Raw genomic sequence first — 26,427 nt, forward strand, 5'->3', positions numbered from 1 at the left:
CCTCGGTATCGCCTCACACTCTGTCTCTGCCGCCTCAGCCCAGTGCCGGAAGTGTGCATTGCTAACGCGAGTTTAGGTCGAATGTCACTTCCGGTCTGATTTTGCCATAACCCGGCGGGCCGCATAAACGTCCTCAGCGGGCCGCATCCGGCCCACGGGCCATAGTTTGAGGACCCCTGGACTAAAGCAACAGAACAAAGAGTCCAGTGGTACCTTGAAGACCAACAAAGTTTTATTCAAGGTATGAGTTTTTGTGTGTGCACACACTTTCATTTCATTATATCTGAAGAAGTGTCATGCACACAAAAACTCATACCTTGAATAAAACTTCATTGGTCTTAAAGGTGCCACTGGACTCTTAACTTGGTTCTGATGTTGTGTTAGGCTTTGGAGTCACTCTATTTGCCCTGGGATACTTAATGGAGGCAGTAGACACTCTGCCCCACTTCAGCCGTAGAGAGTAGTGCCTGTGACTCATCTGTTCTTAGTGTTTCAGCATAATTAAGCTTAGTAAGGGCATGGACTGGGTGTCTGCATACACCCTGGATGTGGATCAAGTGGGTCATTCAACCCATATCAAATACACCTTCCTGCACCGATGGTGAACAAAACATTCCACTTCTCATGGGTGGATGGAAGGATCTTTTTGCTCGCATTGAAGTGGTCCTGGGGATTCAGCAGGGAATATACATCACCTCCAAGGAGTGGCAAGCAGCATTTGGCTTATGTTTATTTTTCCTGCCTTTCTCATATTTCTCTGCCCTGCCTATAACTGGAGCCTTGGCACATGCCTTTCCCCAACATGATGAAATTTTGTGATGAACTCCTAAGGAGAAAAAATGTAACCCTTCATGTTATGCTTCCTTAGGGTCTATTTTCAAGGGGTTCCAAGAGGCTCCCATCCATTTCCGTCCTTCCTACAAATTTGATGTTGGCCAGGACACCTATGACACTACCTCCAAGCAGAGGACCCCTTCATACACGGTAAGGGCTTGTGGGTGGGATGACCACCTATGACAAGGATCACCCCACTAAAATGGTCACCTTGTTGTTGCTTTAGTAGGCAAAGGTAAAGATTTAAACAGTTTTTGGTTTGTCTGAACACACTGGCAGGTAAGGGAATTGACATTTACATGGGGTTTTGGGATGTGGAATAGGTAGACAAATTTAAATATAAATACAGAACTGCTTCTGAGGATGCTGACTTAACAAGAGATGGTTTTAGACTTAAAGCTGTTTGGCTTTCACTAGAGGTATTACAGATATTATGATGCTTATTCTTAGAGGTTACTTGTTCTAGATTTCCTTTTAAATTTCACGTAGTCTTGAGAATGTACATAGCTTTGTCCCTTTGTTTAAGTCTAAGGTCTTCTGCATTCTCTGACAAGGTTGTTATTATCTCCTCTGTAAGAGAAATAACCTGGGCCTTTGACATTTTTAGGGCTTTTCAATGCCATCTCTGAACCATTCAGACAGTAAGCTCGGTTTGGTGTGGAGAGTCGGTTTGGTGTAGTGGTTAAGTGTGCGGACTCTTATCTGGGAGAACCGGGTTTGATTCCCCACTCCTCCACTTGCACCTGCTGGAATGGCCTTGGGTCAGCTATAGCTCTGGCAGAGGTTGTCCTTGAAAGGGCAGCTGCTGTGAGAGCCCTCTCCAGCCCCACCCACCTCACAGGGTGTCTGTTGTGGGGGAGGAAGGTAAAGGAGATTGTGAGCCGCTCTGAGACTCTTCGGAGTGGAGGGCGGGATATAAATCCAATATCATCTTCTTCTTCTTCTTCTTCTTCTTCTTCTTCTTCTTCTTCTTCTTCTTCTTCTTCTTCTTCTTCTTCTTCTTCTTCTTCTTCTTCTTCTTCTTCTTCTTCTTCTTCTTCTTCTTCTTCTTCTTCTTCTTCTTCTTCTTCTTCTTCTTCTTCTTCTTCTTCTTCCTGGAGAACTAGTTCCCTCTTAGGGTGTATTTCTTTGTTTTCACACTGAGAATGTTTAAACTTTTGGAAAGAGTCTCCTACAGAGCCTCTTCTGTACTCCAAGCCACTCCACACTAGCTCTGAAACAGGCTGTTCTCAGATTAGAGTATCACAAGCCACCTCTCTCTCCATCCACTCTCCAACTGTCTGCCTCCCTCTTCCCGACAGTTAGCTGCAGTTCCCCAATCAGAGTGAGTTCCATGAGCTGTCAGTCAGGTCAGCTAACTCAATCTCATCCAGAGCTTTTTTGAGCTGGAACTCTCTTCTGGCTGGCCTGGGTAGTGTTCTGGCTGCCTAAGCCAGTGTTCTGGCTCAGCTGGCATGGCTCAGGGGGCCAAGCCACGTTTGTTGGGTGGCCTCCTGATGTTGCACTGGCTGGTGGGCCTCAAGGGGCCCAGCCACACTTGCATGGGGCCTATGTCGCGCTGGCCAGCAGGACTCAGGGAGCCCTGCTGCGCTTGTGCTGGGGCCTCCCAACATCATTCTGGCCGGCAGGGCTCAGGAGGCCTAGCTGCAGAGTGGCGGGCTTCCTGAGAGTCAGCAGTTTTACAGGTGAGTGGCTCCCATCCCCTTTCTGTCTGTTTCTTTTTCTCTTCTCTTCTCTTCTCTTCTCTTCTCTTCTCTTCTCTTCTCTTCTCTTCTCTTCTCTTCTCTTCTCTTCTCTTCTCTTCTCTTCTCTTCTCTTTCTTCTTTTCTCCCCTCCTTTCTTTTACCCCTTCTTTCCTTCCTTCCTTCCTTCCTTCCTTCCTTCCTTCCTTCCTTCCTTCCTTCCTTCCTTCCTTCCTTCCTTCCTTCCTTCCTATTTCTTTTTTTCTTCTTTTCTTTGTCTATTTGTTTCCAACTCTCCCTCCCTCCCTTCTTTCTTTCCTTCTTTCCTTCCTTTTTCTTTCTTTTCTTTTCTACAAAAAAAGTCCTGCCTATGAGCATGTATATGTCTGCTGTTTGTCACACCACTCCTCAGTGAAATTGCTTGCTTCAGAAAAGAGGGAAATGTCATGGTGGGAAGGGAATGTTGGACTTCTCCACAAAGATTCTTTCTGCTTGTGAAAAAGGAGGACATCCTTAGAGGGTTGACACTTCTCATCCACTTAGAGGACGTAGAATTTCTAAAGGCATTTGGCATCTCTGCTTAACCCATCCATGAAACTTCAAGGCACTGCCAGTCATCATCAGCAAGCAGGCCCATGATCCAAAGCAGAGTCAGGAATTGTAGTTGCAGAGTTCACCAAGTGGTGACTTGTTGCTTCCACATAGAGCAGTTTCCCTTAACTGGCTTTTATAGGGATCTGCTTGAAGCTAATTACTTGGGACTAACCCTTCAACTACTCATCATCAGCATGCAGCTGGTGTTGGGCCAGGAGACATGTGCTTTGTCTTCTTTCCTGGAGCTCCATTCTAAACCTATATCTCTGGTGGTCAAAGGCTGTGGGTGAAAAATGGAGGGTTGGTAACAACCACCTGGGTTTAATCTGTTGGAATGTGGCTGGAAGGTGCGGGTGGCTCTGCATCAGCTGTTGGCTGTGAACTCTGACAAGCCTGCAGCTCATCTTCTTGCTTACCAACTTCAGCTGATTCAGAGTAGGAGTCCCCTCCTCCTGAGGAGTCCTCCTCTCCTGACTGATCCACAACAATTATTCAGGTCGCAACAAGTCCACTGGCAGGATTTGAACCCCAACTTTCCCATTTCAGTTATAACCTGTCTGGACTACATTAACACTGCAGTTCAGTGGGATCCATTTATTAACACACACACCCTCGTTATTTTATAGAAATATATTTCTTATATATATTTGGAATATTTATTAATTTTTAAGGTTTTATTTGTTTTAAATGTTTAATTGTTTACATGTCTAAATATTGTTCAACTTTTATGTCGGATCTATTGTTGGAAGCCGCCCTGAGCCACTTGTGGGAAGGGCGGGATATAAATTCTAAATAAATAAATAATATATAGGAACAATACATTTGAGTGACAAAGTCCATGTTTTACTCAGAGAAGATGCAGTAACCCTTTGCATCTCCAGCATTCGCTCAGTTCCCACTCACCCCATTTTCTCCCACTGTCCTGCAGAGTAGCAGCAGCAGAGGCAGCAGACAGCAGAAGACCTCCAAACTGCTCACTGCTGCTTCCAAAGGGAGAGTGTCTTCTCCTTTCCCCTGTGGAAACTGTTCAGGAAAGCTTCTTTCCTGACAACACTACCTTGTAAGAATGACTTAGCAAACACAACCTCATCAACCAATGATCCACTAGTTCCAACAGCAGCTGCCTTGCTGGATCATACCAGTCTATCTAACCCAGTGTTACATAATCTCAGTGCCAAATGTTTGGTGTTGCATCACACATGCCTTCCTTGAACAGTGTTGCATTATAATTTGTCTTGACATATATACATATACCCCATAACACCTCTGTGACACTGTCATTGCAGTGTTCTCCTTATGAAGTTGTCATTAAAGCACTAGAAGATCATCAGGTCAAAGGGCAAGTATCTGGGCCCTTGGGTTCTATAGCTTAGCCCTAGAGAGACACTTAAAATTGCTGAGTGGTCTTGCCTTAGAGTTCACCAATGGTGTTTCCCCCTCATCACCCCCCTGGGTCCTGAGATAACCTCCCACTGCTCAAAGTCTTAAGGTCCTCCTGCAAAGCAAAGACTACTGTAGCCTGCAAGCCTCAGATAAGTTGACAAGTGGGGCTACAGGCTGTACTACTGTACTGGTCCCTGTATCTCAGGCTGACCCTGTGAAAGGCCCGCTGCCTGATCTGGGGAGGCAGAACACTCTTGGCTGCCTCGGCACTGTGAATGTGCTGTTGCAGACTATCTAAATGTTTGCCCCATACAGTGGCTTCTTGGCTTATCTCCTTTTTAAAAAAAACACACACAAGCATAAAAATCTGGGCTACCTATCTGGGCTAAGAGAGCAAGATAAGGAGCCATAGAATTATAGAGTTGGAAGGGACCTCCAGAGCCAGAGATTCCAGTCCTGCCTTCACAACCCATCTATTCATGCTCTCCTCTCAGGAGTGAGAGAGGCCCTTCCTCCTCCTATATTAATTTCTGCATTTCTCACTCATTCTTTCCCCTTCGTCTCCGCAGGATCGAGTGATATTCCGATGCCGTAATAAGGCTGACATTCATGCTGTGAGATATTCTTCCTGTCTTGGGATGAAAACATCAGACCACCGGCCTGTTTATGGATTATTTCGTGTCAAAGTGAGACCGGGAAGGGACAAGTTAGTACCACATTTGAAGGTGCACTGTTAGCTGACATTTGGGACCTTGGAGCTTGTTAGGCTGCTGATGAGTAGCTGGAATCTGGTGAACAATCTAGTATTTCAGACAAGAGGAAAGTCAGGAAATAAATGTTTTAATAACTAAGAGTTGGAATGGGATGTCACTTTAGTCAGTCTTGACACTTGCAAGTTGTGATGCTTGTCACTTGTGTGGAAAGTATCCCAAGCAGTGGAGGTCTTTCTCATCAGGAGACTATGTCGACAACCCAGATGAGAAGCATTCTGAATGCACCATGAGCCAACAGCCATTTTCATTATCAGAGCTGCTGAGGAAAGTACAGCCTCAGTCCTGGAAGCAGGTGCCAGTGATGCTCTCTTGGGAAAGGGTCAAGGGAGGCTGTGACTTCCTTGGGCCAGGCCTGACCAGGCACCACCCAGAATGTGTCACCCTCCTACCTTCTCTAATACACCAGGAATCTCAGAGGGAATAATGTTTGGAGATTTTATTTATTTATTATTTACATTAGATTTGTATACCGCCCTTCTCTGCATTTACAGAGCTCAGGGCAGTTAACAACATAAGCAATTTAAAATTCAGTTAAAATAACTAAAAAATGACATGAGACTATTACCAAAGCAGTCATACAATGTACATTGCTGTCTTGCTATATGCAGAAGAAATAGAATGGGGAAGGGAGTGCTAGGGAGATGGTACCCATTGCTATCCTCAACCCAAAGCCTGGCAGAACATCTCTGCCGTGCACGCCCTGCAGAACTGCATAAGGGTGCAGAGAGTTCCACCAGGCAGGGACAACCGGATGTCTCTCAGGTCAGGGACACCAGTGAGTTGGTCTCAGTAGAGCTGAGACATACTAGAGGAGGCGATCTCACAGATACATGGGTCCCAAACCACTTTAAAGGTCAGCGCCAAAGCCTTGAACCAGCAGCGAGTGCAGCTGGAACAGAACAAGCTGAATATGTGCGGTCCATGCATTAGGACCGATGCTGCTGCATTATGGACCAGTTGGAGTTTCCAGATCAGTCTCAAGGGCAGGCCAGCACAAAGCAAGTTACAATAAACCAGTCTGGAGTTGAATGTTTTGTGAATTATTGTGACTAGACAGGAAAGGAGCCAGATTTGGCTTTGCTTATGTAACCTACCCAAGCCTCTGGCTGGTAACTGAGCTATAAGATAACTTGACAAAGGCAAAACAAGAATGAATTTTGTTTCAGATAAAACAAGCTGAGGAAAATAATAGTAAGTTACATTCTGGTTAAATCATTACAACAAATCCATAGTTCCTGGTATAAATTTAGTATCACAGTCTCCATTTCAGAACAATGGGAGGGGCCAGTTGAATAACCTGATCCTCCTCCTGTCCTAAATTACTATCCCATTAAGTCAAGCAGGAGCAATTCACAGTTTCAGAAGGCAAAAATAGGCAACTGTGAACCTGCAAAGGAAAGCTACATGCATAAATAAATGGCTTTCTGTAAACTGCAAAACAGAATTAAGGCTTTTTCACACAGCAACAGGGCTGAACTGTCGCAAAGTGGTGAAGCAAAAGACTTTGGCAAAGTGTACAGTTCATACTGCCTGTTGCTGTAGGTAGGACCCAGCTGTGTAATTTTTGCTTTGTTTACCATGTTGTGGTGATGCTTGTGCCTTGTTTCAGCTCTGTTCAGATTCCTGCTTGATTCCAGAGGATAATGCTGAGAGAATGTCCAGCCTGTGGTCACACTGGCACAGAGGCTTTTCTGGGCCAAGGGCAGCTGCTGCTGCTTCTTTAGGATAGGGTGAAGCCTTGCCCAGGATAGCAGGAGCAGCACAATGGCCCCAGCAGGAGTGGGGTGCACCATCTGCAAGAAATTCCCAAATCAGCCACTAAGCACAGCAGCAAGGACAGAGTTTGCCTGCCTGAAGTTTTGGCTGGGGGCAGGGTTGGCCATAAGAATCTCTGGCTAGTCCTATGAAGACCCATTTGGGGATGGGGCAGGGCAAGGACAAGGCTCAGAGAAGGAAGGGGCAAAGCTGGGCATGGCCAGCAGGGACAGAACTCCAAGGATAAAAGGGGAGATGTCATGGGAGAACCTGGCAGAGAAAGAAAGACGACCTGAAAAGACAGTACTATATATAGTCTCTCACTCAGCCCAGAGTGGTTGGAGTTCAGTCTTACAAGAGTAAATGTGATAAGAAAGGATTTATGTGCCTGTTGAAAGTTCAATAGAATTTCCAGCACAGCACCCATCCAGATTAGCAGAGTATTGCAGCTCTTTGGAGCCAGCACAGTGGAAACACAGAGGAACTTGATGAGTACAGACACACTCAAAAAAAATGCAAAAATACCCTTGATAAAGAATAGATGTTTGAAATGGAAGTAATGAACAGGAAGTAAATCTTTCTGTCAGGGATTTTTTGGAATGTATTCCGAGTTGTCTGGTATAATTACTTGTGTCATGCCAGAATAGGCTTCTCGTATGTATGTGATTTTATGGTAGCATTGATTTCTAAAAAAAATAAATTTAAAAACAAAAAATATATATATTTAACATATTAAGAGGACACAACACCATAGTTCATTCATAATTTATTTAATTGTTAAATCACACTCATGGTGATTTGTCTTGTTTTTTCTGGTTGTTTTTTTCTGTGTTTCCTTTTTCGAGCTGGCTGCCAAACAGTAAACATTTCTAGAAATATATCCAGAGCAAGAAAACAGCCAGAGAAGCAGTTGGGCCTTCGGATGTTAGATTGCTACAGAAAGATGGGGAGAGGGCAGAGAAACTCCATTACTTTTTTGCTTCTGTGTTCCTTGTGGAAAATGTGGGGTTTGTAGCCACACCACAGCCACTAAAGAACTGGAGTCAAATTGAGGTGACAAGGGCTGAAATTCTAGCCCTATGGGGGAAATTAAAAAATGCTACGTCTCCAAATCCTGACAGCATGCACCCAAGAGGAACTTAAGGAACTCAAATGTGAGATAGTTGATCTACAAACCTATCACTAAATTCAGCTCCATACCAGAGGACTGGACAGCACCAAATGAAACATTTTTTTAAAAGGGATCCAGAGGGGAACCAGGCAAATTAGAGAATCTGTAATCAAAGACAGAATTATTAGGTCTATGGAGGAACAAAACCTGCTGAGGGAAAATCAACATAGCTTCTGCAAAGGGCAGTTCTGCTTCACCGATCTTTTGGAGTTCTTTGAGAAAGGTTCTCTTATGAATTAAAAATTGGATAAATAACAGGAAGCGACGAGTAGGAATCAATGGCCAGTTCTCACAATGGAGGGAAGTAAGCAGTAAGTAAAAATTGGTGCTGGGCTGGTACTACTTAATTTATTCATAAAAGATCTGGAACTAAGGGTGAGTAGTGACCAGATTTGCTGATTACACAAAATTATTTTCCTTCAGTGGGAGAAGTCATTCAAGCTGGTTAGGTCATGCCTCTTTTTGCTCAGGTAGGGCTATGCAAATTTTTGTGTGGCTCCGTATTGGAAAGATCAGGCTGGTTGTCCAGTTTGAACAGCTCTACTACTTAGGTAAGAGGCTTACTACAAGACAGCCTACCTGGAGCTTACTACATCCAAAAAGAAAGCTTTCTTTCAGAATAAATGGGACCAACTTTACCACTCGATAAAATCTAACGATAATAAGGCCTTCTGGAGAATCATTTCAGGTAATCTAAAAAACAATTCTGTTACTGACCCAAATATCTCTGAGCAAACATGGGTTGATCACTTCTCTAACATTTTTGCTGCCCCATGTGTATCCCCTCCTATCTTAGCAAACCCCTCAGTTACTGATATGCCGGTCTGGCCTCCAGTAACTCTAGAGGAAATCAGTGAGTTATTGAAGGATTTAAAAGCGGGTAAAGCACCTGGCCCTGATGGCCTTCCCGCAGAGGTATTCACAAAGTTTGCCGATTGGTGGCTCTTGCCCCTTGCAAAATTGTTCTCTTTTATCGATCTGCATGGCTCCATCCCTGACTCTTGGCTTGACTCTATAATTATCCCAATATACAAAAAGGGGGGGTTGGAGTTACCAGAAAACTTCCGCCCCATTAGTTTATTATCTATAGTGGGCAAATTGTATGCAAAACATTTAGAACTCCGATTAACCGACTGGATGCGCCTAGGCAACATCATAGGTCCTGAACAGATTGGCTTCTCCAAAGGCAAATCTGCTATGGATCACTGCTGCACTCTGGCCTTCCTTGCTGAAAAATATATGCATACCGGGTCAAAAAAATTATATGCTGCCTTCATCGATTTGAAGGGTGCTTTTGATTCAATAGATAGAGCCCAACTATGGATCAAGCTAGGTTACCTGGGAATGGACCCTCGTTTGCTGTTTCTCTTGAGGAAACTCCATTCTAATACCTTTTGCCAAGTGAAATTTTCTTCTAGCGGTGACTTGACTAGTAAAATCCCAGTGTTAAAGGGGGTAAAACAAGGTTGTGTGCTGGCCCCACATCTTTTTAATTTATTTTTAACTGACCTGGCACAATTTTTGACCCCTATCAATGGTCATCCGCCTAAACTTGCAGGCCGAGCGGTCCCCTTATTACTTTATGCCGATGACACTACCATCCTCTCTTGTACAAGAGTGGGCCTGCAAAGATATTTGAACGCCTTTTATGACTACTGTAATTGTAATTCACTTACTATCAATTATACCAAATCTAAAGTAGTTGTCTTTTCAAATTGCTGGGGCCCACAGAGATGGTTTATTGGCAATTCAACAATCGAGCAAACAAAAAATTTTAAATACTTGGGGATCACTTTTAACCACAAGTTAAACTGGGTTTCACATCGTAACAACACCATCAACTTGGCTAAGTGTTCAGCTGCTCAAATTAAACAGTTTTTTTTTGCAAGGGGCAACCAATTAGTTCCAGCAGCTATTAAAGTATTCAAAGCCAAAACGCTTGCCCAAATCCTCTATGGTATCCCTATATGGATCTCAGCTTTTACCAGGAAAGTGGAGGGCATTCAAGCCTCATTCCTTAGACAAATTCTTGGTTTGCCAAAATGTGTGTCCTACTTTGCTCTCTGCTCTGAAGTGGGTCAGTCTTTGGTGGAGACAAAAGCCTGGATTGCAGTGTTTAAATTCTGGCTCAAAATTCATTTTAGAACAGATCCCAACAGCCTTCTTGATTGTATGAAAAGAGACCCATATATTTCGTCCTGGACAGCAGTGCTTCTGTCTAAACTCAATCAATTGGGGTTAGAGGTAGATGATTTTTCTACCTCTGAAGAGTCATATATCTTCAGATGTATTAAACTGAGACTGTGGGAATTGGAGGAAACGAAATTACGGCCAACTCTCCCTTATACTTGCTCTCCAGCTTCCTTAGGTCTTTATGCTTTTTGTGGCAAAATGCCCAATTATCTATCAGACCTAACCACTCCAAGTCATCGCAGGGCATTTATGTTGGCCAGACTAAACGCGTTTCCCTCCAAAGTTTTACAAGGGAGATATCAGCGAGTCCCTTTAGCCGACAGACTTTGCTCCTGTGGAGCGAATACCCCTGACTCAATCCAGCATATATTGCTTGATTGTTCTTTTTACCATAACCTCCGTAAAGATTTATTTGGCAAGCTTTCTTTTTCTCCAGATTTGTCTATTCTGCCACCCTGTTATTATTTATTGAGTGATACTGAGGGGGTGGTTAGTGAGGCTGTGGCAAAATTTCTGGCTGACATCCTTAAATTTAATTCTGACCATGTTTGAATGTATCTGTAAGCTCGGTTTTATTTTGATTTTATCTCCAATGTTTAAATTTTTATATTCTGTGTATTTTTATCTGAATATATTATGCCATTAAAGGTTTGGTATGGTATGGTAAGAGGCTTATATCTTCCACAAACGTATAACATTTAAGACTATTGTAAAAACAACATAAAGCAGCCGAAATTCATCATCTGAAGATCCTAAAAAAACCCTTTAGGAACTAGCATCAGAAGGCAGTTATGTTGGTCCAATGGAGGGGCAGCAAACCACAGCAGCAGTGCATAAGAAGACCATCTCCATCAACAAAGAGAAAGAAGGAGGTTGGGAGGTGGCCGTGGAGGGCCCCTCAGAGCTGACACATCTGGGTGTGCAAGAAGACCAGGTTCTCTCACTGGATAAGAAGACAAAACAGCCAGCACGCCCAGCTCAACAACCAAGAAACCCTCCGAGGCTACTATGAAGGCAGCAGAACAACATGAATGGGCAGCGAGTCTCATCCTACCCAAACAGGGTCCATGGAACACAGCAGATTTATTCTCCAACATCTCCCAGGGCACGTGGAGTGGAGGCAGGGATGGGCAACTCTTGGGACCAGGCCAGTCCTTCCTCCCTCCCTTTCATGCCAATGAGGCTAACCACCAATATGATGCTGGCCATGAATACAGACCCTAACATGGTGCAGGACCCCTTCCCAGTTTTCCTGCTAATGCAGCCAGCCACCAATATGGTGCCACCAATCCCAGTCCCTTCCTAGCAGGGCAGGATTGGATGTGGCTGATGATGCAGGAGTCACGGACTTAACCCACCTGCATGGAGGGGGGGTCCCCTTCAGTGGCCAGGGAGCAGTGGCAGCTTACCAGTGTTCCAATTTCAGCTGTGGCCACAATAAAACAGGGATCTGGTACTGGGAGGCAGGAAGCAAGCTAGCAGGGGCCACCAGAGGAACATTTCCCCAACTCTGCATGATTCCCCAAGATCGTTGGGGTTGGAACCACCCCCACCCCAACAAAAGTGGCCATAAGGCTTGCAGACCAACCTCCCTTGGAATCTTCTGAGGAAGACAAGGCTCAGACTCATAAGAGCCTGCAGGACGGGGCCAGAACTTGGAAGTTGGCAACCCAGGCTACAAGGCCATGCCCCCTTCCCCCCCAAGTATCAGATTCTGGGGGAATCCTCATTGATAGTAGCATCAATAGAGGAGAACTTGAAGAGGGAGTATGGTCAGGAAAGGAGGCAAGCATCTTCTCTTTGAGATAGGCCATTTCTTCTGCCTACTAAACAAGGCGATCAGCACCCTTAATTATCATTTTGAGGTACCAGAGGCACCGAGGTGGTTAGTGTGCTTCTGTAAACCTAGATTCTATGGAATTCAAACACCCACTGGAGACTAGGGTCTCCCCATTTCCCAGTTTTTTGGAGGATGTCATTAAGGTGGAATGGCCCCTACCGGGCAGCAAAAACACACTGATATCTGTTGCAAAGAAGGTCTACGTGTTGCCAGAGGATGTTATGGAATACCTCAAGGTCCCGCTGGTAGATGCCACACTGCACTCAAAAGCTGTGCTTCCAAAAGACAAGGAAAATGCTCTGAAGGACTCAGTGGACAGGAAGAATGAGGCAGCGCTGAAGAACCTGCTCAAACCTCCAGCCTTGGCGATCAGACCTTCAACCCTGGCCTGGCGATCAGAGCATCAGCAGTGCTGTCAAATTTTACAAGAGGTATTGTCATCTAGGCAGATGATCTGCTGCAGCATATCAGCCCACCGGTCCCTGCTAAAGATTAAGAGGGCAGTTGGATGCATCCTAGAACACCATTCAGTTCTCAGCTAGGGTGCAACCTGCAAATGTTATAAGAAGAAACATATGGCTGAAACATTGGAAGATGAATCTCTTTCCCAAGAGCTACTTTTCAGTCAAAAAGTTCGCTCATGAATGGTTCTTCAGGGAATCGAGCCTGGACAAAATCCTAGTGGAAACAAAGGAGAAGAAAAAAACATGCTCATGTCCTCATTAGCCAGGAGCAGGGACTCCAAAGGCAGGCACCAGCAGTTCTTTAGGGGGATTCGGACAAGCTAGACAAGGAAGTAACGGAAACGACTTCAGAAGCTCTTGTTCCTTAGCACTCTGGGAACCCCAGGGTACAGCAGAGTCAACTGGCAGGTTTCAGACATAAGAACACACCTGTCAAAAACACACCACCTGACTACATGATTGGGGGCCAGCTCCAGCACTTCCTGGAGGTCTGTAGCAACTCAGCCTCAGACAGATGGGTATTTTCAATTATTATAGCGTGTTTACAGAATTATTCCAGAATGTCACACACATTCCACCAGTTTACACCATCCCCACTGCCAAAATCCCCTGAGAGAAGACATTTGTTATGCCAGGCCATCCAATGCCTAGTGCAAATTGGGGCAATAGAGGAGGCCCCAGCAGGCCAGCATTTCAAGGGGGTCTACTCAGTGTTTTGTGATTCCCCAAGAAGTCAGGAAACTAGAGGACAGTCCTGAACCTAAAAAGCCTCAACAACTGGGTCAAGAAATGGATATTCCAGATGGAAGCCTATCTCCATGTGCTGTAGGCAGTTCCTACACTTCTACCATCAGGGGTGCCACTTCCGATTCAGAGTTTTGCCCTTTAGCCTTTCTTCAGCCCCAGGAGTATGACCTTGGTGGCAAAATTGTGACAGAAGGGAATGCGTGTGTACCTTTATTTCGAGGACATTCTTGTTAGGGCAGAACATGCATTTAGGGCAGCGAGCTTCACAAAACAAACTATGGAAATCCTGCAGGCACAGTTTCCTAATCAACATTCTGAAGAGTCACATGGAACCCTTGGTGGACAGTGGCCAAGGGGGTCAGCTGCACTCAGCCACATCAAATCTTAGACACCAAAGACCACAAGCAGGTGAGGACACTGCAGGGAGCATACTGACATAAGGAAGGTGGACACAGTCAGAGGAATCTCACAGTATCAACTGGCTGGAACTTTGGACGGTCAGATTAGCTCTGTCAGCCTTCCAATAGCACCTGCAGAACCAATACATAGTGGCCCACACAGACAACATGTCAACAAAGGCCCTCGTCAACTATTGGGGGGTACCAAATCAAAATCGTTGTTCCTGCAAGCAAAGCATCTGCTAAGCTGGATGGAGCAGAAACTGACCAACCTCAAGGTAAAACACCTCAAGGGTCAAGCGAATCTGGAAGCAGATTGACTAAGCAGGATAGACTTTGGAACCAGGGAAGTGGAGCTTAAACTCAAAGGTATTCATTCAAATTGCAAGATGATTTGGGATCCTGGTGATAGACCTGCTGGAGCCCCCAAGTAATTGCCAATTGAAGAGGCTCCTAATGAGATTCCAGGATCACAGAGCTGAAGGCGAGGATGTGCTGTCTCACCCCTGGCCCATGGGACTAATCTATGCCTTCTGCCACTGCCTCTCATTGGCAGTATGCTCAACAGGATCAGGAGGGAAGGAGCGGAGATTATAGTCATGGCACTTCACTGGCCAAGATGAGCATGGTTCTCTGAGCTGATACACTTGTCCTACATGCCATGCTGAATCCTGTCAGCCAGACAAGATCCCCTATACCTAGACCCATCTTGGCTGCAGCTAACAATCTGTATGTTGAGAGGATGGACTTAGAAGTTCAGGGATTTCTGAGCAAAATATGCTCCATTCAAGGAGACCAGCTACAAGTTCCATATAAAACCACAAGTGGTTGACCTTCAGGAAGTGGGCCAGTAGTAGAAAGTTGGACTCCCACTGCAGCTTTCCTACAAAGACATAGTGGCCTTCCTATACAATGGCTGGAAGCGAGGCCTTAGGCCAAATAAATTAAAGAGGCAAGTTGTAGCCCTCAGTGGTATACTAGGACTTAGAAGGCTAAAGAACTCTCTCTACAAGAACCTCTCTACAAATAAGCAGGTCAAGAGATGCCTGATAGGAGCCAGGCGACTGGCTCCTCCAGTCAGACACTGTTTCCTATTTGGAACCTTCCAATAGTACTAGGGGTGATCACTAAACCATGCTTTGAACCTCTAAGATTGGTGGAACACAAGTTCCTCTCATGGAAGGTGGCCTTCCTGGTAGCAGTAACATATGAACATATGAAGCTGCCTTATACTGAATCAGACCCTTGGTCCATCAAAGTCAGTATTGTCTTCTCAGACTGGCAGCGGCTCTCCAGGGTCTCAAGTTGAGGTTTTTCTTTTTGGGGGGGTTAAAACAATTTTTATTGGTAACATATGGCAGTTATATCTAATACTAATAAAATATTAATAATCACTTAATGCCTTCCCCATACATTACCCTTTTCCCTCCCCCCTCCCCCTCAGTCTTTATAAACATTGGTAACATAAGGTAGCAATTTCTATTTCTACATCCTTAATCATTTTTCACCACCATCCCCTATATTACTTTCTAATTACCCTCCCCCCGTTACTTGGCTCCCGCTGATGATAATAATTCAAGATAATAATATTTAAAGGTACTCTATTCTAATCAAGAACCAATATTTATACTCTATCTTCTTCTAAAACTTAATCTTAATCATTATCAGAAACTACTAACATTTAAAGATACACTTAACTACTAAAACCAAAAATTAATATTCTTCTTTCTTCTAAGACTTAATCATTATCAAAAATTGTCCAATGCCCTTTTACTTTTTCTGCATATCTTCTAAATGTTTTCTACTCCATCTTAAAAACCTCCAAATCATAGTCTCTTAAAGTTCTTGTTAATTTGTCCATTTCACTCCATTTCACTTTAACTATCCAATCCCATTTTTCTGGTATTTTTTCTTGCTTCCACAACTGCGCATACAATGTTTTAGCAGCTGAGAGCATATACCATATTATAGTTCTATCTTCTTTTGGAAACTTTTCCATTTGTAATCCCAAGAAAAAAATCTCTGGCACTTTCTAGAATTCGTACCCCAAGATCCTAGAAATTTCTTGTTGAATCATCTGCCAATACTGTTTTGCTCTTTCACAAGTCCACCACATATGGTAAAAAGAACCTTCATGTTTTTTACATTTCCAACATCTATCTGACATCTTATTGTTCATCTTTGCCAATTTTTTAGGAGTCATATACCACCTGTACATGATCTTGTAACAATTTTCTTTTCTACTCTGACATGTTGAAATTTTCATAGAGTTTTTCCATAAATACTCCCAAGTATCCATCTGTATTTCTCTATTTACATCAACTGCCCATTTAATCATTTGAGACTTCACTACTTCATCTTCTGTAGACCATTTTAACAATAATTTATATACTTTTGAGGTTAATTTTTCATTATCTCCAAGCAAGACATTCTCCATTTCAGTTCGTTCTCATCTAATTCCTACAGTTTTAATATCATTTTCCACCAAACTTTTTATTTGCTGCATCTGAAACCAGTCGTATTTATTATTCAGCTCTTCAGCAGTTTTTAATTCTATTTTGCCACTTTGTATTTTCAATAGTTGATTGTACGACAGCCGCTTTCCTTCATCCGTCTCAACTGTTAATTTTATCACTTCTGCTGGTATAATGGCTTTCTTTCATCACCATATCTCTTATATTTCACCCAAGTATTTAACAAATTGTTCCTTATGTCTCTCTCGGCTTGACTTCGCGAACGAAGATTTAAGAAAGGTGCAGTAGTCCACGTCTGCTGCAGGCTCGCTGGTGGCTGACAAGACCAATGCGGGACAGGCAGGTCCGGCCACAGTGACTGCAGGGAAAAGTCTGATGGTCACTGCAATGGCCTCTCCTACATTATTGCATCCATGGCAACACCTTCTTGCTGGTCCCCCCCCCCCCCCCGTTTTTCACAGAGTTTTGTTCCTTATGTAATGGTAAGAAAAAAGACCATCCAACTTTTTCTTCTCATAATACATATACGCATGCCAGCCAAATTTATTTCCATAACTTTCTACCATTATAAGTTTTTTATTCAACAACGTCATCCAATCTTTTATCCACACTAAGCAAACTGCATCATGATACAGTCTTAAGTCTGGTAGTTGAAAACCACCTCTTTCTTTAGCATCTGTTCATACTTTCATTTTGATCCTTGGTTTCTTCCCAGCCCATACAAATTCAGAAATCTTCCTTTGCCATTTACTGAATTGTTTACTATCCTTCACAATTGAAGTGTTTGAAACAAGTACATTATTCTCGGCAAAATATTCATCTTAATTGCAGCTATTCTTCCAAGCAATGACAAATTAAGTTTATTCCATTTTATCATGTCCTCATCCATTTTACGCCACAGCTTCTCATAATTATTTTTGAACAGATCAATATTTTTCATTGTAATTTCCACCCCCAAACATTTTACTTTAGGGGTTACTTCACATCCAGTTAATTTCCGCAACTCCTTTCGTTTGTTCACTGGCATATTTTTACATAGAAGCTTTGATTTCTCTTTATTAATATAAAGTCCCGCCAGTTCTCCATATTCTTGTATTTTATCTAGCAACAAAGGTGTTACTTGCAAAGGATTTTCATTTATAAACATATCATCTGCAAATGCTCTGTATTTATAAGAAAGTCCTTTAACTCTCAGTCCTTCTATCTTTTTATCATCTTGTATTTGCATCAAAAGAATTTCAAGAGTCATTATAAACAGCAATGGCGACAACAGGCATCCTTGTCTTGTACCTTTGCTAATTGTCATTTCATTTGTAAGATCTGCATTTACACATAATCTCGCACGTTGCTCAGTATATATTGCTTTTATCATCCTTATGAAGTCTTCCCCTAATTTTATTTTCTCCATTACTGCAAACATAAAGTCCCAGTTCAAATTATCAAAGGCTTTCTCTGCATCCACAAAGAATAATGCAACTTCTTTCTCTGGACATCTCTCATAATATTCTACAACATTTACAACAGTTCTAATATTGTCTCTAATTTGCCTTTTAGGGAGAAATCCTGTTTGGTCTCCTTTTATAAAGTTGATCAAATATTAAGTCTTTCTGCTAAAATTCTTGTATATATCTTATAATCATTATTTAGTAATGAAATTGGTCTATAATTCTTTACATTCATGACATCTCTGTCTTCTTTAGGAATCAACGAAATCACAGCTTCCTTCCATGTATTTGGTATTTTCTCTTCCGTTCTTATCATATTCATCAATTTTTGAAGTCTCGGTACTAATTCTGTTTTAAAGGTTTCAAAAAATTTTGCTGAATATCCATCTGGCTTTCCCAATTTTCATTGCATTAATCGCTGCCTCTATTTCTATCTGTTCATTTGGATCATTCAAAATTTTCTTCATATATTCTGTTAAGGGTGCTATTTTGACCTTTTGCAGATATGCTTCCATCTTTCCTTTATCTACATTCACACCCTTAAATAGTTTGTCATAATATTTGAAAAATTCTCTCTTTATTTCTTCTTGAACTATTTTCTCTCCTCTTTCCGCTACAATTTTATTAATTATTTTACTTTCTCTCTTTTTCTTCAGTTGCCAAGCTAAACATTTTCCAGGTTTATTTGCACCTTCAAAGGATTTCTGTTGTAGTTTTTTCAAATTCCATTCCAACTTCTTGTTTAACAGATGTCTCATTTGTGCTTGTAATATTACAATCTCTCTTATATTTTCTTTTCCCTGGTCTTTTCCTCAGTTCCCCTTCTTTTTTCTTTATTTCATTTTGAATGTCCAACATCTGCTTTTCTTTTTGTTTTTTATCCTTATTATTTAGTGTAATCAGTATCCCTCTCATTACAGCTTTGTATGTATCCCACACCGTCTGGAAAGCTATATCACCCTTATCATTTATTTGAAAGAAAGCTTTAGTTTCATTTTCCAGAGATGTCACTGTGTCTTTATTTTGTAATAAGTCTTCATTTAATCTCCATCTTTTTAGTTTTCTAGACAGTTTTGTAATCCACAATATTGGGTTGTGATCTGCACCTACCTTCAGCAAGATCTCTATTTTCTTTGTTATAAGGCTTAAGTCTTTAGTGCCCCATATCATATCAATTCTGGAAAAAGTATTATGTCTTGCAGAAAAGAAGGTATAATCTCTTACAACTGGATTGAACTTCCTCCATATAAGTTTTCTTGTTTTATCAGTTCAAAAAACGATTTTGGCAATTTCCCTTCTTTATTGTTGTTGTTCTTCCCAGATCTATCTAATGAGTTCTGGATAGTTCCATTAAAGTCCCCCATCATCAAAATTTGCTCGTAGGTCACTTCATCAATATGTTGTAAAATATTTAAAAAAAATGTCTTTAGCCCCATTTGGAGCATATATTCCCAACAAAAATTTTTTAGTGTTCAATGTAATTTCCACCACTATATATCTTCCATCTTTGTCTTTAAATACCAATTTCGGTTCTAATTCTTGTTTAATATAAAAAATTACACCTCTCTTCTGCTCAGCCAATGCACAAAATTCTAGTCCCAATTGTTTATTCCATAAAAATTTATAATCCTTTTGCCTAATATGCACTTCTTGTAAACAAATTATGTTACAGTTTTGTTTTTTAAGCCAATGAAACGTCCTTTTTTGTGGTGAATTTAGTCCGTTCACATTCCAAGAAATCAATTTATAATCCATCATGGTGCAAATTCCTATCATGGTGCAAATTCCTTATCTCTCTACAAAATTTATGCAGTTCTTCTGTATTTGTAATTGTGAATCTTTCCTTGAAGTTCAAAGCTCAAGCCTTCAGGTATTATCCATCTCATCCCTTGTCACGCAGCTTTTCTGTTAATTTTTGTATTCCTTCTTGCAGTCAGAACTTGTCTTGGCAGTTCTTTCATCAGTCTGACTCTGCTGCCTCCTACAATCAAATTTTTCCCGTACTTTTATTCAAAATCCTCCCCACCATTTCTCTTGTATTGAACCTTATAACCACATCTCTTGGCAGATTATTCTTTTTTGCATAGAGCGAATTTACTCTATACATAGAGTCATACTTTTGTCTATTTTCTTTGGGATCTTCCCTCCAAGAATTCTGCAATTATTCTTCTCATATATCCCTTTAGGTCATTTTCTTCATCTTCAGGTATACCTCTCAAACAAATCTGTGTCTCCATCAATCTGCAGTCATGCATAATCACCTTTTCATGTAGTTTTAGCAAGGTGGAATCATGTATTTTCACTTTCTCTTCCACGTCATGCAGTTTTTGTTATTGCCACAGTCTCATTTCTAATACTCTCCATTTCTTTTTTTAATTCTTGTTTAGCGTCCTCAATATCTTTCCTTATTTCTTTTTTAGAAGCATTAATCACCTTCATTCGCCTGGCTTCCATCGCCTCTAATTGCGCCTGCATTTTCTCTGTTGAAGCAGCACGGGTTAATCTTGGCTCTGACATGAAAAAAACTCAAAAAAAAAATTTTAGCGCCCTAATTTAGTCCTGAACCATCAAACTCAATACAATAGAGCGTACTCTTCACATTAAGCCCAGTTTCACCATTCTACAAGCTTCCCAGGCTCAGATATTAATTTTTAAAATTTTATTCTCCCCAAAAAGGCAATTGTGACTTTTACTTCCCTTAAAAAAATTACTTCTTCTCCTTTGAGTATTTCCAGCTCTCTCTGCCACAGTCTAACTTGCAATGTTTTAGAATGTCCACTCCACAGTTCCTACTATTTGTAATGCTCCTATCACTTAAAAACTTAATTGAAATTTAGTCCTCCCAGCAATGTCCACCGATGTTTCTTTATGGTAATAAATCCTAGAGTAGGCTTTTTTTTTAGAGTCCATAGTTCTCTTCTTCTTCCTCCAATACTTCCTGCTTATCTGGCCACCAACTCCTGTTCACTGGTAAGAAGTTCTCACGATGTCTGACGTACTTCCTGTGATAATTGGGTGTTTTGCAGCTCTGTGGATCTGGCACAGCTTCAGTAACCACCGATAGACTAAACAAAAAATTCCTTTCTCATTTCCACTCCCTCTTCCAGATTTACAAAGTTCACATTTCACCCCTTCTGTTCACCTCCTTTTAAACTTACAGTCTTTACAACTCCCACCTTTTTCTTCCTTTTAATCAGCTTTAATTAGCTCCGGAGTGAATAGATAGTAATCAGCACCTTCGTTTTGTAGTTTACTCCGATCCACATCAGCTTTTGAAGTTTAGAGTTTATAGTTGTCAAAGAGGGTTCGGATCCTGCCGAGCTTATGCCAAATAGATGACTCTGAACACTTTTGCAGATGCTGGAAAAGCAGCTTATCACTGAAGACCCCTCAAAGCTTCAAAGAGCCCCCTTCAGGACTCTTTTTCAGCCAAGGTAAATCTTCTAAAAGCTTCTATGCTAGTCTTGGACTTTTCTCTAACTGAGAAAAGTAGACAGAAGGCATTGATTTGCCTTTTACTACCCTGAACAGATGTGCCAGCCTGCCCTCGTTAAGGAAGGCACTTCAGCTCGCCATTTCCGATCCCCGGAAGTCCCTCAAGTTGAGGTTTTTCAAACCTATTTGCCTGGACCCTTTTTTGGAGATGCCAGGGATTGAACCTGGGACCTTCTGCTTCCCAAGCAGATGCTCTACCACTGAGCCACCGTCCCTCCCCAGGATTGTGTTGGAAGTTGACTGCGTACCTTCCAGAAGGACTCAGTGACACCCAGAACAGATCCATCTTTCGTGCCCAAAGTCAGCTCAGCTTTTCCTCAAAATCAGCCATTGGTCCTGTCATGCTTGTGCCTGAACCCAAAACATCTCCTCCAAACAGGACTGGCACAGGTTGGATGTGAGCAGGGCTCTACACATTTATCTGAACAGAATGGCCACAGGTCAAATAGTCTGACATCCTGTTTGTCTCACACAGCACCCCAAAAGGTCAACAAAGTCTACTGGGGAAAAAGATCACAAAGTCTACCATTGCTTTTTGGTGAAGTAGGTTGATGCCACCTGCCTGGGCCACAGCTCATTCCACAAGAGCAACAGTGAGCTTGGCTTCTCTTCTGCAGTCTGGAATATTTGCAGAGTGGCAACATGGTCTTCATTCTTGACCTTTGTGAAATGTTATAGAATTGACCAGATGGCCTCAGCAGAAGGGTGTTTCAAGAGATGGTGGAACCATAGAACAAGGATTGTTCCCAACCAGAAGTGCTACTTGGGTAATGTTAACTAACTTACATGACTTCCCTCACTGAAGGAGAATCTAACCCTGGACCTTCTCTTCAGTGGAGTGAAATCAGCCACTTCCCACCCAAAGGGGGGGGGGAAACAACACTGCAAATAGATGATGGGCAGTTGTAGAGGTCTTTGACATAACTGGAGGGTCAGTCTGGATCTCTCCAACAGGAAGCCACCCAAAATTTGCATAGTCCTACCTGAGCAAGCAGAGACATGACCTAATCATCTTGGATAACTTCACTCCATTGAAGAGAAGAAACCTTCAGGTAAAGTCCAGTGTTTCATTGAGATGGTGAAAACCAAGGCTGACTGTTAAGGATCTCGACAAGCTGGGTGAGTGGGCAACAATTTGGCAAACAAAGTTCAATGTTGGTAAGTGTACTGTGAGGCCCATTGGGACAAAAAAAAATTCCTGCCTTCAAGTAATGTGATCTGAACTAATGTGGTCTGAACTTGCTGAGACTGAGGGGGGGAAAGATCTTGGGGTCAGTGAAAGTATCTGCCCCATGAACTGCTGTAGTGAAAAAGGCAAACTCTGAGTTAGGAATTATTAGGAAAGAGATTGAACATAAAACAGCCAATATAAACCTGTCCAACTCCTACATAAATCTATTGGTCAGCCTCATTTGGAATACTAAGGACAATTCTGGTCTCAAAAAAGACACCACAGAACTGGAAAATATACAGAAGAGATTATTAGGGTCTTGGAGCACCTTCCCTGTGAGGAAAGGCTGAAGAGTCTGGGGCATTTCAGTTTAGCAAAGGGACAACTAAGTGGGAACACGCATGGGTGTATAGAGTTGACAAGAAATTTTTTTCCTTCTCCCAACATACTAGAACTTGAAGGCATTCAACAGGGTTCCTTGTCTGATGAAGTGTGCTTAAGAGCACACGAAAGCTTACGTTCTAAATAAAAATTGGTTGGTCTTAAAGGTGCAACTTGACTCCTGCTGCATTCAGCGAAGTTGAAGGGCAGTAGATTCAGGACAGACAAAAGGAAATGCCTCTTTGCACAGCGAGTAATTAAAATGTGGAATTCACAGCTAGAGGTTGTAGTGATGGCCACAGAAATAGACAGCTTTGAAAAGGGATTAGATAAATTCATGGAGGATAGATTTATAAGTGGCTACCAGCCATGGTGACTGACTGGTAGACACATTTATTTTTTTAATTTGATTTTTAGCCTGACTTTCCTGTAGAACAGGCTCAGGGCAGGTTACATCATAAAAACAACAGCCAACCTCTGAATTTCAGAGCAAAGAAGCAACATCAGGGGAATGTGTTGGTCTCTATGCCGTTGCTGACCATCCAGAAGAATTGGTTGGCAACTGTGTGAAACAGGATAGACCTTCCCTGATCAGATCCAGCAGGTCTCTCCCTACATGCTTTATAGGTTGAGAAAGCATAGAGAGGAAGGAAAACTTTGAGGACTGTGATCTTGAGCAAGATAAGGCAACTGCACCTAGTGCTATAAGCTCCCTAAGTGTTAAAAGAGGCAAGTAGGGAGGTAAAGGGAATTGCTTGGAGTTGGATCATAGCAACAAAGGGAGCCACTGACTGGGTGGAAGACACTGACAATGTCCCAGTGTCTCCAGTGGGGCTACTGTCACCCAATGAGCCTGCTCAGCAATGTGGAGATTTGAATCTTCTTCCTCCCCCCCCCCCCCCCCCGCCATGCTGTTTCCTCCAGTGGGTGGGTGGGTGGGGGATAGGCATAAAGACCAAGAGCAGGTCATGATCCAGTTTTGATTGGGAAAACGTGTATGTGAGGAGGCAAACCACCCCACCAGTAACCCCATCCAGTAATGCTGCACTTACTCTCTATGATTATTTGTTAGGATCAGCGTCAGTCAGGTATCAGTCAAACAGACTTCTCTGATAAAACCATAAAGTTTATTAGTACTGAATCTATGTGTGAACAGCCATGCCAGGAATGAGGGCTAATGGTTACAAGAGTAGATACAGAGAATTTGCGTGGGTAATTCTGGTGCCTCACCCTCCGGCCTTCAAGACATTCAAAGTTATTCCCACCAAGTGTCATAACAGTGTTTCCTTAGTCCAGGCAAGGTTGTGACAGTTGGACAGGCCTAGACACTGGTTGCCTTAGCAACATGATAACTGAGCGAGCATGGGTTACACAGGTTCTGAGTTAGCTGCAATTAGCTGCAAAAGTAAAGACGTTTCCTTCCCCCTCCAAACAGATACTAGAATACAGTAAGTTTCAAGCACAGAATGACAGGCACTCTTGACAACAAGATAGGAAGCTCCTGCCTGAATTCCAGTGCCACAACATAATCTGAGCCACAGTGAAATGGACAAGCTTTAGATTCAAGACAGATAAATAAGAGTACTTTTCCATGATTAATATTTTCATGATTAATTTACAGCATTCAGTGCTACAAAATGTGGTAATGGCTGTAAAAGGAGTGGCATATATTCTGCCAACAGTTGTTAGCCATGATAGCAAAATGTAGCCATGTTCCAAAGTGTGGCCTTAAAATATATATAAACAATCTAGTTTGACTGGTGTTTTTCTGTGATGTGGCTGTAGCTACGTTCCATTAATTTAACTGCACCTCTCTGTTTTACAGCATCCCCCTCGCTGCAGGTCAGTTTGATCGAGAGCTGTATTTGATTGGGATCAGGAGACGGATCACAAGGGAACTTCAGAAAAAGCGGGCTGTAAAGGACCAGAAAGGCAGCACTGTCTGTTCTGTTTCCTGACTTGAAAAAGCCACTGCAAGAGGATATCCAAGGCAGCTGCCGGCCAATTCTGCAGTGAAGCTCTGGAGCTGAGCTCTGGCACCTTGTTCTGGGTTTGTGCAGTTAGGTCTTCAAGCTCATCTTGGTGCTGTGCTGCAGCGGTTGGAGGAAATGAGTGAATATCTTGGCTCAAATGCACCTGCCTGTTTGATTAGGTTTGATGTTCTAGCAAGTCTATCGGGGGACATGTAGTTGTGTCCCATATCTCTGCTTTGCACAACTGTTGCCTGAAGTGAGGGACCTGACCATCACACTTTGTGTTCAGAATCAAACTTTCAGCAGGAGCATCTTGGAAACGGTAGCAAGTTCTGTGCTGTCACACAGCAGAACAAGCAGGGGAAAAGTGAAATATATCCAAAGAACACTTTTATAAAAAAAAGCGTTTGGAGTTGAAGCCCTGGTGCGGAAGACCAAAGAGAAGTGAGCTGCTGCTCTCCAACCCTCTCCAGACTCCCACGGGTCCCTCAAGTGCCATCCTTAATCCTGGACAAGGACCAGCCAAGGGCCAAGTTGCAGATTCTCTTTGAAAGAGGCACAAGGCAAGCCTGTCTAATATGGAAACTGCCCTTTTCCGGCTGGCTTGTGCCACTGAAGTGTTGCTTCAAAGCAGGCATTCAAGGCGTTACCTCTTCCCTGTGTTCAAATGCTTGTTGGTCTGGATCATGTTTACATCCAGAATTCCTTTTAATAAATACAAGTCAAATCTTAAGAGATTCTTTCAAACTTACCTTGTGCAGTTTAGCCCAATAAATGAATGTGTTTCTGATACAGTTTCGGCTATTCCCAGCCCACGTTTCCCATTCATTATGTGGCTGATGGGAACAATCTGACATAACTTCATCTGGCCCCATCATTTCGAGTAGGAACTGGTTTCCCGCAAACAAGCCTATAGCTTTCAGAATGCTTAATTCTGCACATTGCAGCAGATTCTGCATTTATTCAAGATGCCATAGCCTGGGGTTGGTTTTGTAATGTACTAAGGAATGGGGGAGGGGGCGAAGATTGGCTGAACTTCCCTTATGTTTTAGTAGGACATAGCAGACCATAGCTACTCTAAGCTGAGCTGCTGCAGCCCTCAAGAGGAGGCAGAGCACTCAGAAGAGCCTAGAGGTAGGAGTAACACAGAAAAAGGTGTGTGTGCAGGGTGGGGGGGAGGAGAATTGTGACCACAAAAAAGAGTGAATTTTAGTTACAGGCTTTGAATTCATGATAGAAAGCCACAGTCAAGCATTCAGCTCCTACACACCCTTAGCACTCTAGTGTTCAGTACAACAGCAGGGATTGTGGGTAGCAATTAAAGGAAGAGTGAACCAACAGTCATCCTTGGTCTCCAGAATGCCCCAGGTGTGATTGCACAGGGCAGTGCTGGCATGAACCTGAGGCTGTGCCCTTAGAGAAACTCTTGTAACAGGCTGCATGCTGCTCAGTTCGCTCAGAGTAGGGTAGTAGAGCAGCAAACAAGTGAACAAAATTTCACTTCTGGCAACCAGCCTTTTTGTTTTCAGATAATATGACAGAATCTCTAAAAAGCCCAAGATGCACATTTTCTCAGTCCACCGCTGGGGAGGTCCATGTCAATATGGGTATATTGATATATCCAATTCCGAATGTGACTCTAGAATGCGGGTCA

General features: G+C 42.6%; 1 protein-coding gene across 3 annotated transcripts in view; it reads left to right on the forward strand.

Annotated features, from left to right (window-relative positions):
• INPP5E (inositol polyphosphate-5-phosphatase E) overlaps positions 1-25,506 on the forward strand; it is a 128,423-nt gene extending 102,917 nt beyond the window's left edge. The window contains exons 8-10 of one of the 3 annotated variants that reach the window (XM_060251195.1): positions 869-984; positions 5,063-5,218; positions 24,626-25,506. In XM_060251195.1, coding sequence (XP_060107178.1) covers positions 869-984; positions 5,063-5,218; positions 24,626-24,652 — 299 coding nt within the window. In that variant the 3' untranslated portion in view covers positions 24,653-25,506. Of the gene's footprint in view, positions 1-868; positions 999-5,062; positions 5,219-24,625 lie in introns of those variants that run through there. The other 2 variants (XM_060251193.1, XM_060251196.1) reach the window with 2 other exon arrangements.
• The last annotated feature ends 921 nt before the right edge of the window (positions 25,507-26,427 follow it).

The sequence above is a fragment of the Heteronotia binoei genome, chromosome 12, assembly GCF_032191835.1.
Source record: "Heteronotia binoei isolate CCM8104 ecotype False Entrance Well chromosome 12, APGP_CSIRO_Hbin_v1, whole genome shotgun sequence".
Taxonomy (NCBI): domain Eukaryota; kingdom Metazoa; phylum Chordata; class Lepidosauria; order Squamata; family Gekkonidae; genus Heteronotia; species Heteronotia binoei.